Source organism: Anneissia japonica, unplaced genomic scaffold (assembly GCF_011630105.1).
Source record: "Anneissia japonica isolate Jap-2015-1 unplaced genomic scaffold, ASM1163010v1 scaffold250_len512249_cov173, whole genome shotgun sequence".
NCBI classification, from domain to species: Eukaryota; Metazoa; Echinodermata; class Crinoidea; order Comatulida; family Comatulidae; genus Anneissia; species Anneissia japonica.
The window spans coordinates 114969-125351 of record NW_022687603.1 but is presented as its reverse complement, the minus strand read 5'-3'; the positions used below and the strand labels follow the sequence as shown (position 1 = coordinate 125351).

General features: G+C 33.6%; 1 protein-coding gene across 3 annotated transcripts in view; it reads left to right on the top strand.

Moving 5' to 3' along the window:
- The window catches only part of LOC117120380 (serine/threonine-protein phosphatase 6 regulatory ankyrin repeat subunit B-like), a 74895-nt gene extending 64921 nt beyond the window's left edge, over positions 1-9974 (top strand). For all 3 annotated transcript variants that reach the window (XM_033265429.1, XM_033265423.1, XM_033265436.1), the window contains 6 exons: positions 252-449; positions 601-699; positions 1144-1251; positions 2618-3971; positions 4390-4563; positions 7624-9974. In XM_033265429.1, the coding sequence (XP_033121320.1) occupies positions 252-449; positions 601-699; positions 1144-1251; positions 2618-3971; positions 4390-4563; positions 7624-7784 (2094 nt within the window). In that variant the 3' untranslated portion in view covers positions 7785-9974. The remainder of the gene's footprint in view (positions 1-251; positions 450-600; positions 700-1143; positions 1252-2617; positions 3972-4389; positions 4564-7623) is intronic.
- Positions 9975-10383: the final 409 nt, after the last annotated feature.

Below are 10383 nucleotides of genomic sequence, written 5' to 3'. Positions count from 1 at the left end.
GCTATATAAGAACGACATATTATTATTATTAATGAGGGGTGGGGGGTGTTTTCTGAAAGCATTTCGTTAGATTTAATTTAAGTTATTTGTTTCGGACCATTCAATTAAATCCTGAACATCATTATGGATTGTTGGGTTGCTATTGTAGTGACAGACTTGTCCAATGCTTAAATCATCCACATATTTCCAAACATTACAGCTTGAATTAGTAAATGAAATGAAATATACTAAAATGTTGTTTTTTTTCGTAGGGAATTATACCACTGCATTTAGCTGCACAAAGTGGACATCTGGCAGTGGCTGGCCTGTTGCTAAGCAAGTCTACAAACCAGCTTCATATAAAAGATAAAAAAGGTCGGACGTGCCTGCACATAGCAGCCGCTAATGGTCATTATGAGATGGTGGCACTTTTGTTAGGTCAAGGGTCAGACATTAACACATGCGATAAGGTACACTATTAATTGGTTACATACTAACTTTCGGTTTTTGTTTTTTTTTAATAATTATAAAATATATCAATCCTAAGAATAGGACACATGAAATTAATTATTAGTATCATGTTATTTACTATTTATATTTTACTGGTGTTTTTGTCTTTAGAGTGGTTTGACCGCTTTACACTATGCATCGAAAGTTGGATTCTTAAAAGTTGTCAAATTACTTGTTGAAAGTGGTGCATCTCCTAAGTTTGAATCAAAGGTAGGTTTCTTGTTACAGCAATAAAAACATTAGAAAAATCATCTAGTGAAAAATATAAATAAATAAATAAATGAAAAGACACTGGTAAAAAATGCTTGTATACATGCATATAATAAAGTCTGATTAAATCATAAGTTGCCCTGTCCTATGTTTACAACGGTAGAAAAGTCAAAGTTCAACATACCCGGTGTGTCAGTCAAACTACAACTGGCCAGAATAGGGCCATAAATATGTGCGTGTTCTACAAACACACATTTTGTCCTACAATCGCACGTGTGTGCGTATGCTTTTACGTTGTCGTTTGTGGGACCTTAGCCACAATATTCAAAGAACAGGGCTTAATGGAAAGGTCTATTATTTACAGGGTGACTTTTAGAATTACTGTACGTATTAATGTAGGTGACTGTACCTGTAACTGAATTTTAATTTGATCGTTCATTGCAGGATGGTAAAGTTCCAATTTGTTATGCTGCAACAGCTCAACACTACGATGTTTTGAGTTATCTCATGAAGAAAGATCTTAATTCTCAAAACCTGATGGATGATAAGAAGGTAAGTCTATGAAATCAACAGTATTTAAAAAGACAAGGTCAAATGTCAGGACTTCTACAGAACCCTAGCCAATGGCCGATATTAGAAAGACTCTTTTTGTTAATTCTAACCAAGGCAATTCAACAAAAGGACGCACATCTCGGGACATAAAAATCTGGCATCGGCGTTCTACCAAACCATAATTAACCGTCAGCATGTGAAAATTGCCCACACACGTGTTATGATAATGATCACGTGCCATAATAATTGTGCGTCATGCAGTGATTACAAAGGCTTAATGATGTTTTGCACTAACATTAGACAGAAATTATATTTGTTATTTCAACATTAATTTTACCGATATTGTGGTGTATTTTCGTTCATGAAACTCACTTCGCAGAAAAAATAAATACATTTTCAGTATCTACTCAAATGTTCGTTTTGTGGACCTTGTCACAGATTTGGCACATGAAATTTGATAGTGTGATCAAATAAGTTGCTGACTCCCAATGAAACACAATTCAAAACAATTACTTTTCACCAATTTACAACTTTTTACTAGGGAATTAAAACATCTATTGCAACTTTTCAGTAGTTGAATTTACATTTTACACAATATATAAAAATACATGTAAAAAGCGGACATATAAAACACTTAAGAATCAATCACTTAACACCAAAAAATATAACAATTACCAGGGTTAAAGTAAAAAGACAGAAACATACAGTTCAACCATCAAAAATAAAAAAAGAATTACAGAGAAACGGAATTAAACAATATTCTACCTGGGGCATTCCATGAGGAGGCTGTGCCTATTTGACTACAAATACCAGCAAAGAGTTCAGAATTGGACCATCGACGCAATGGAACGATAAATAAAAGTACTACTACAAAATAGGGGGGTGCCCTATTAGAATACGAATAGATTTTGCTTGAAACCCTTCTTTTATGAGCACACCCCTTCGTGACAGTACTTTTTGAAATAGGATATATGTTATGTTCCAGCGGAACATATATCCTACTTCTTGCAGTTCTACACTCTTTGATACCAGCCACATTCACCATCCTGAGGTTTATGCACAAATTTTAGAAGTATATTGTTATGCATTGTTAATTGGAAGGGAAACTATTGAGTTGTTTTTTTTCTTTTAAGACTAATAACCTAATTTATTATATTAAGTTAGCAATTAAATGTTAAGATTTTATTCAGATTTTCTAACTCAACACATCTTCTTTATTGACTTACTCAGACAAATATGCCCTGAGAAGCTAAAAGCAGCATGGTCACTCACAAAATCGTGAGGCCTAGAAAACAAACAAAAATTTAACTACAAGCTTCAACTGTGTAATTGTGTTGTAATTTTTTTTTTTGTACATCTTTTTCAGTTTATATTTGATCTCATGGTTTGCGGACGGTACACTCAAAATATATCGATTCAAGAATTTGTTCTGCGTTCTCCATCGCCAATTGAAATCGCGGTGCGCTTGTCACAAATTTTTGTTCAACTTTCGACAAAGGAAAAGGAGCGTACAAAAGATATTCTAGCAGCAGCTGCATTCTGCGAAGAGATTGCTGTAGATCTGTTGTCTGTTAGTACATCACTAAAAGGACCAAGCCAGTTACTGCGTTCCACTGATAATCGGGGTATGCCTTTTTTAGACGTCTTGATAGAGTGTGAGCAGAAAGAGGTTGTGTCGCATCCATCTGTTCAGCGTTACCTGTCTGTAATTTGGATGGGGGGTCTGGACTGGGCCAGCTGGAGGATTATTCTTCTGTTCTTCACGTTCATCTTTCTGCCGCCAGTTTGGATCGTGTTCTCTTTACCTCTGAAACAGCGATTCAATAGACTACCAATAATTAAGTACATGTCTTATCTAGTCTCACATATTTTCTTAATTGTCTTGCTTGTTCTAACAACAGTTTATACAGGTTACATTGAGGATTTTATTGCAAATCCAAGTTTTATTCCAAGATGGCATGAATGGCTTCTTCTTGCGTGGTTTTCAGGATTGTTAATGTCAGAAATTACAAATCCAGGTGATCGTCAAGGACTGGGGTGGATACGAGTAATAATCCTGATAATCGCGGCCATTGGCTGTACTGTACATCTTGGTATTATTGCGCCTGATAAAAAAACGAAACAAGAAGTATTTTACGCACGGAATCAGCTTTACGCATGGTGTTTGTTGCTGTCATTTGCGCAACTTCTTGAGTTTCTCTCTGTGCATCATTTGTTTGGACCATGGGGTATAATCATCCGAGATTTAATGATGGATTTGGTGAAGTTTATGGTGATTCTGTGTATTTTCCTTTTCGGTTTTATGCTTCACCTTGCAGCTGTATATCAGCCAGTTTATGAGGAAGAACCGGATAGTGAATATGGTGCCGTAACGGATGCACGTAACGTGTTGGATACATTGGAAATATTGTTTTTTTCGGTGTTTGGTTTAGTTGAGCCTGATTCACTTCCACCAGTGACAAGAAATCCATCATTTACGTTGACACTGACTAAAATAGTTTTTGGAACATACCTTATTGTGACACTAATTGTTCTAATTAACTTGTTGATTGCTATGATGAGTGATACTTATCAACGAATTCAGGCACAGTCTGACACAGAATGGAAATTTGCGAGAGCGAAATTAATTCGCAAGATGAATAAAACGTTTGCAACTCCTGCTCCTCTCAACCTCTTTACTAAAGTGATAACTTATGGAAAGCTGATGATAAAACATAGAGGTATGCCTAACTTTGTACTTTCATGTTTTTAAAAACTTTCCATTAGTTTTAATATATTATTATTATTCTTGTTAACATTAATAAGAATATGTTTTCCCCTGTTATCCAAGGTATTAATAATATTAATCAATATTATAATGGCCTCAATTTTTTCTATCAATTTTTCTCATAGCCAATTGATCTTCGTCTCTTATCCTGGAACTGCCGCTGAAAATGCCGCTATTGTATATTTCTATACCTGGCATCAGTAAATTATTAATATATAACATAGATTATATATTTGTATTCAATATATATTATATCTACATCAAGTGAGAATGTAAAACTACATGCATTAGTAATGTACTAATAATTATTTTAAATACATGAATGTTATTGCGCAGCAAAAATACTGTATACAATATTAATTTTTTTTTAGGTAAAATATGTGGACCTCAAGCACAGGCCCATTTTCAGGAAGAAGAGCATGAATTTGATGATACAATGTCCGATACACGTTCCATGGATGACCACCATCAGGGACAGAGTAGTGGGGGTATCGGAGGGTTCTTCCGCAAAGTTCGAAGAAACCCTCAAGTTGCTCCAGATAGAGGTAAAGTCATTACATTTGATGTCCTATTAAAAAAAAATTATCATATAATAAAAAAAACATTAAAATAGTCAATGAAAATAGCTCATTTAATAGGATCAAATTCATAGATTGAAACAAATAATGTTTTGGTGATTCGTTTATAAATTTTCCTTATAAAGCTAGGCACTCACTGCCTCATACAACCATCACACGACAAATCTAACTCTGCTCTCTGTGAGCGCTAGACGGCGCGATGCCGTCTGTTGATTTTTGGTGGCAGTCTTAACGAATCATTAAAAACGATCTGTTGCGCACATGTCGTCACGTTGTGTTGATAGAATCGCGTTGGTCGACGACCGTTGTGCCCACTGATTGCACGGCTTCACATGTTCAGCACAAAAATCACAAATCAGGAAATGGTTAGAGGGTGCCAAGGGGTCACCATGGCTTAGAGCCCAACACAAGGTGCAGGTATCCTCTAAACACCTGGCCAAATAAACATACAGTAAAGTACAATAAAGAGGCAAAAACGTAAACAGATTAAGATAAAATATGAAAAAGTTGCAGATAAATGATAGAAATGGGTTTCAGGATTTTATTCTGAGGCCCTTTATTTAGAGACCTTTATTTAAGGGTCTGCTATTGCTAAGAATATGTTAATGGTGTTATGAAGGAAAGAACATGTTGGAAGCTTAATACCAATTCTTTTTAGACTACAGTATATATATTCTTACAGGCGGATTAAAGAGGAGGCTCATTTAATTAATCTAAAAAGTCTGAGAGTACCATTTCCGTAATTAGCTGTGACGCCTTACAACGCGCTGTGCAACATGAAAGTATTACACAAAATGACGAAAACAAACAATTTTCATCAATTTGTTTACTTTTATTTTACATTTGTTTACACATTGCAGTTGGCCTAAAATATAAATTTATAAATATTATTATTTATTTAGCCTTTAGCTAGTAAAGCGTTCTTGGCAGCAGTGAACAAGGCTTTGCTTGGTTCATTAGCATGTTAGAGGCTACGGCTGATTTATTACATCTCATCAAAGAACATAGAATTCTAGCAAGGTAACTGCAACTTGCAAGATTCACACGTTTTACTGAAAAATTAAAAAAATATATATATTTTAATTTAGTTAGTAAATCATACTACATGTTTTAAGTCGGCATTTATATATGTCTAGCCTATAATAACTGGTACATAATGCCATGAAAAAAACATTAAATCCTGCCTCGCTAGGCTCCATCTATACGTGCGTAATAGGCCTAATACCGCAGAGTCACAACCACCACTACACACAGACACTACACACAGATGCCCACCCAACACAACACACATACAGTACATACCCTGCAGTGTTGCAGATAGAGCCAGCCTAGGCCTAAGCCCTACATGTATTTCGGGATCGATATAAAATAAACTTCATTTTTCGGAAGACTGCTTAGTACCAAAACCTATTAATTATAATTTTTTAGTATTTTTATTAAAGAACTGAAGCTTACTTGAAAGAAAAAGTATTTTTTATGCACCGATTCTGTTCCAAATCTTCGCGGCGAAAACTTGGGGCCCCATCCATTCCCAAGTGATTTCTGATTTCGTTAATTTGTTGAAATTTATTTACTCAACTGACAGCCATCTCATTGAATGAGGTCGGCACTGGATGCAGAAGATCGTAACATGGAGGATAAACACCACGGATCTAGGCCTGTCTTGCCGTGGAGTTGTTATTTTGATAAACAACTTAAATAACAACTCCCTGGCCTTGTTTATGACATTTTATGGCTGAGCGAGCGCCATAGTATATTGGCTTAAGACAAGAAATTTTGTTTCATTGCTCTATGACATCGTGGAAATCACATTTTTCGTGAAATTTTCGGGAGATATTAATAAAAATCGGGAGGGCGGGAGACGGCCTCAAAAATCGGGAGAACCCGCAAATTTTCGGGAGACTTGGGATCTCTGCTATCACCAATCACTCAAAAGATCTTTAAAATTAGGCGGAAACTTAGCGGACATTAATAACACTACCACGTACCAGTTAATTTTTCAAGTTAATTTAAGGTTTATTTCCAAAATGCATTGCAGTTATAAACTGAATTGCAACAACTGATTACAATTTACATCAAGAGATTACAAAAATATATGAAATATTGAAAACTTGTAAAAAAGTGAAATTCAACAAGATCATGAAAATATAAGTAGTAAATGCTATGAATATAGTTGAAAAATTGACACCAAAAACATTTAAAATTGAATTCATAAATCAATTGATTAAAAGATAAAATAGAGAGAAAGGGTCAAACAGAATTAAAGAGGAATGGAATTAACAGATTTTCAATACAAAAACATCAAAATAACAAAACTCCAGAGAATATATAAAATTTAAGAGCAACATTAAAATCTGAGAAAAACATCAAAATATTCAAACAGTACAAAACAAGATAAAGCATAATTTTTTTTAAATTTATAGATTAACACAAAAAGAAATCAACTAGTGACAAGACAATACAGTACATCTAAAAAGTAAAAGTTAAATGGTGTTTAGTGTTTAAAATGTTTTTCCTTTTCTTTGTGATTTGGTTTTTGGCATTTTTGCAAATGGTTGAGGATATACAAGCTTCGTTTTTCAATTATTATATACCCAGTTATCTTCACACAAGTCGACCATAAGTTGAAAATTTGTCTTTGTTTTATTGTTTGATATTAAACATTTCAAAATTACAAGTGTAGTAGATATTCTCCATACTATATAAATGGAGCATTCCACACATGATCGACAAAAACAAATGTTGACAAAGAATAGGGAGTCTAGACTCTCCATTGGTGAAATTCCTTTCCTTGGTCTCCTCTATTTTCAATTTCTGGAACTGCCACTGAATTCTCATTGTGCGTGTTAAATATTCTGTATTATGAGCATTCGTTATTCAGTTATATCACTGATATTTTGCACTATTTTTGCACTAGTTTGCAATATAAATATTCGAATATTCAGTTATATCACTGATATTTTGCACTATTTTGCAATATAAATATTCGTTATTCAGTTATATCACTGATATTTTGCACTCTTTCAGCATTTATTCAAGTACAAAACTCAGGACCAAAGCGAATAGAAGATGTAATTGACTGGCAGATGGTGGTTAGAAGATATCGTGCAATCAAGGGATTTGAAGAGGAGGACCAACGGACAAATGATAACGATGATGCTGAAGAACAACTTTCGAACTCAAAATGAAGACTTAATGGTGAAAATTTACTATCAAATAATACTAGAGCCATATACTGTATTAATATTCAACAAAATACTATTATTATACATCTATTTATAGATTAAGACCATTGTTGAAATCATAAAACTATGTGATGTAAAAATTTAATATTTTTAACATTTGACCTTTGACATTCTAAAAGTATGCCTATGAATAAAATGATTTGTTGTATTAAAGGTGAAGTTTTATTAATTGAATATTGATGAAAGCTGTTTTACTTTATTATATTGGAACAAATATGCAGTTTTCGTATTTACTGGTACTGTATGTATAGAACTGTATAAAGCAAAGCTATTGGACTGCTAATATATATTTTTGTAGGGTCATTGACATGTGAATTACTGAAGCACAGTAGTCGCTTAAATGTGTAAAATATGTAATGTACTTTAAAGTGTCATTAAGAACATAATGCCAGTTGAACAAAGAGTACAATTTAAGGTTTTAGTTGTTTTAATTGTGTAAATGTTCGGGCACCAATGTATTTGTGTTAAATGTTTAATGATACTGTATACATGTCATAGATCAGGACTTAGATCCAAACTAGATACGACCAAGCTTGCTTGTTCCCCATCATCTGTTGAACATTCTTTCTCCAAGCTTGGACCAGATATTTGGGAAAAAAAATCTTTTGTCTTCAATATGTAATTCCTCATCGCTAACTACTTTAAAAAAACAGACCTTTTTCCTAGGTAACCGGTCCATGAGTTCTGTAAAGCACATTGGTCTTTGTAAAAGCGCTATAAAAGGGAGTGAATTGTTGTTATTATTATTATTAGTAGCAATGGATGGCAAGAATGTGTTTAATTGAGCAAATGTCGTGTTCTGTGCGACACTACAGCAAAGTATATGTTGCGCGATTTTGAAAAATGAGTCGAGTGCACACTTTTAACTTCTGTTTGGTTTCAAATGAATTTCTGTTATTTTTAATCTTGAAAAGGCAAATAATTACATCATTATAGTTTGACTACGGTGAATGAATTACTCTTTGGTTTCATAAATAAAGTACGCCCTTAGAAGAAATTTTTATGTACCTTTTATTTTGAAAACAATTCTAATACAAGTAAAAATTGTACTGATTCATTTATTTTGAGTTAGGGCAATGAAAGGCCGAGAATAACATGACGCCTTGACAGTGTTACCAAATATAGGCTCCATTGTTCTACCTGTTTTCAAATTCCTTCATTCAGCTACCAAATTCATTGAACCATGCTCTAAACTAGTGTCTTGCATTGATTATGAACTGTAGGATGTAGGAGGGAAAGGTTGTATAGGGCATCAAAATAGATGTGTAAATGTTGGCAAAAATAAACTCCTTTCCAGCAGGGGTGTTATCAGAAGATGGGCCAGCTGTCAAGGAGTCAAGGGTAAAATTTGTCATGGAAAAAAAAAACTGGAATCATTTTCTAAGCCAGGAAAACTGGCATGAGAGAAGGTCATTTTCAGGCATTTGGAATTGAGAAAACCTAGGACGTTTTTTCACTTACCTCTAACCATGTGGGGCTGAGGTGCGGGTTTGCTGATTCATTAGAACCTTGGTTTTTTGATTTTTTAGCTGAATGTATTAAGATGTTTTGCTTTCAATGTCCTATGTGAATACAGTGGAACATCTATTAAACAGACACGTTTGTGACCAAAATAAATGCCTTCTTAGGACTCCCCTTTATATAAGTGTTGGCTGTTGTGTTAAAAGATATATTTTCACTTGCTTCATGACTGAATTAAAAGTGTCCTTTTATTAGGGTGTCCTTAAGTGGGTGAATTTTTTACATAGAAAGCCTTAAAAGAGCGCGTTCTGTATTTTAATGGAGATATGCATGTTTGACATGCTTATTTTTAAATAAAACTAGATGAGCTCAAAAACTCAAAAAAAACATTTAGTACTTTAAAGACAGTACATTAGCTTTCATGCACATAGTAAAATTCTTCAGGTCACCAGAAGAAGTGCACTGGTGTGCACGAAACCTAGTGTACTGTCAAACTAGTCTCTAAAGTACTAAATATTTTGAGTTTTATTTTTTTTATTTTTAAATGTATGTATAAGTGCTGGAATGTAGATACCAGCAATCAATATTGCCTTCATAAAAAGTAAATAACAAAATATTATAAAATTATGATATTGTACTTACGGTTGTAAAAATTAAAAAAACTATTATGTATATAGTGCAGTATTGTGTTTGTGTGCATTGATTCCCATTATGATGTTTACTACACACTTTATCCATTGTATTTGATACAGTATTCGCAAGGGCAACCTTATATTATAATTGCCGACTGTGACCTAACAAAGATAAAACAGTTACCTGCAATCAGTATATGCAATTTTGAATTATTCAAATTACTTATTACTATACCATAAAAATCACCAACTTGAACATTTAGTTTATTTAAGAAATTTTTACCCATTATTTTACAGCGAAAAATGATAGAAACACTTCCAGTCACTGGAAGTGTTTTATTATTTTTATTATAATTATCATCCAGGTTTAAAATCAGGGTACACATTTTTTAAATTCAGTATTTGTTATGCTGAAGTTAATTTGTATGTAAATGAAAAATGAGCAAGTT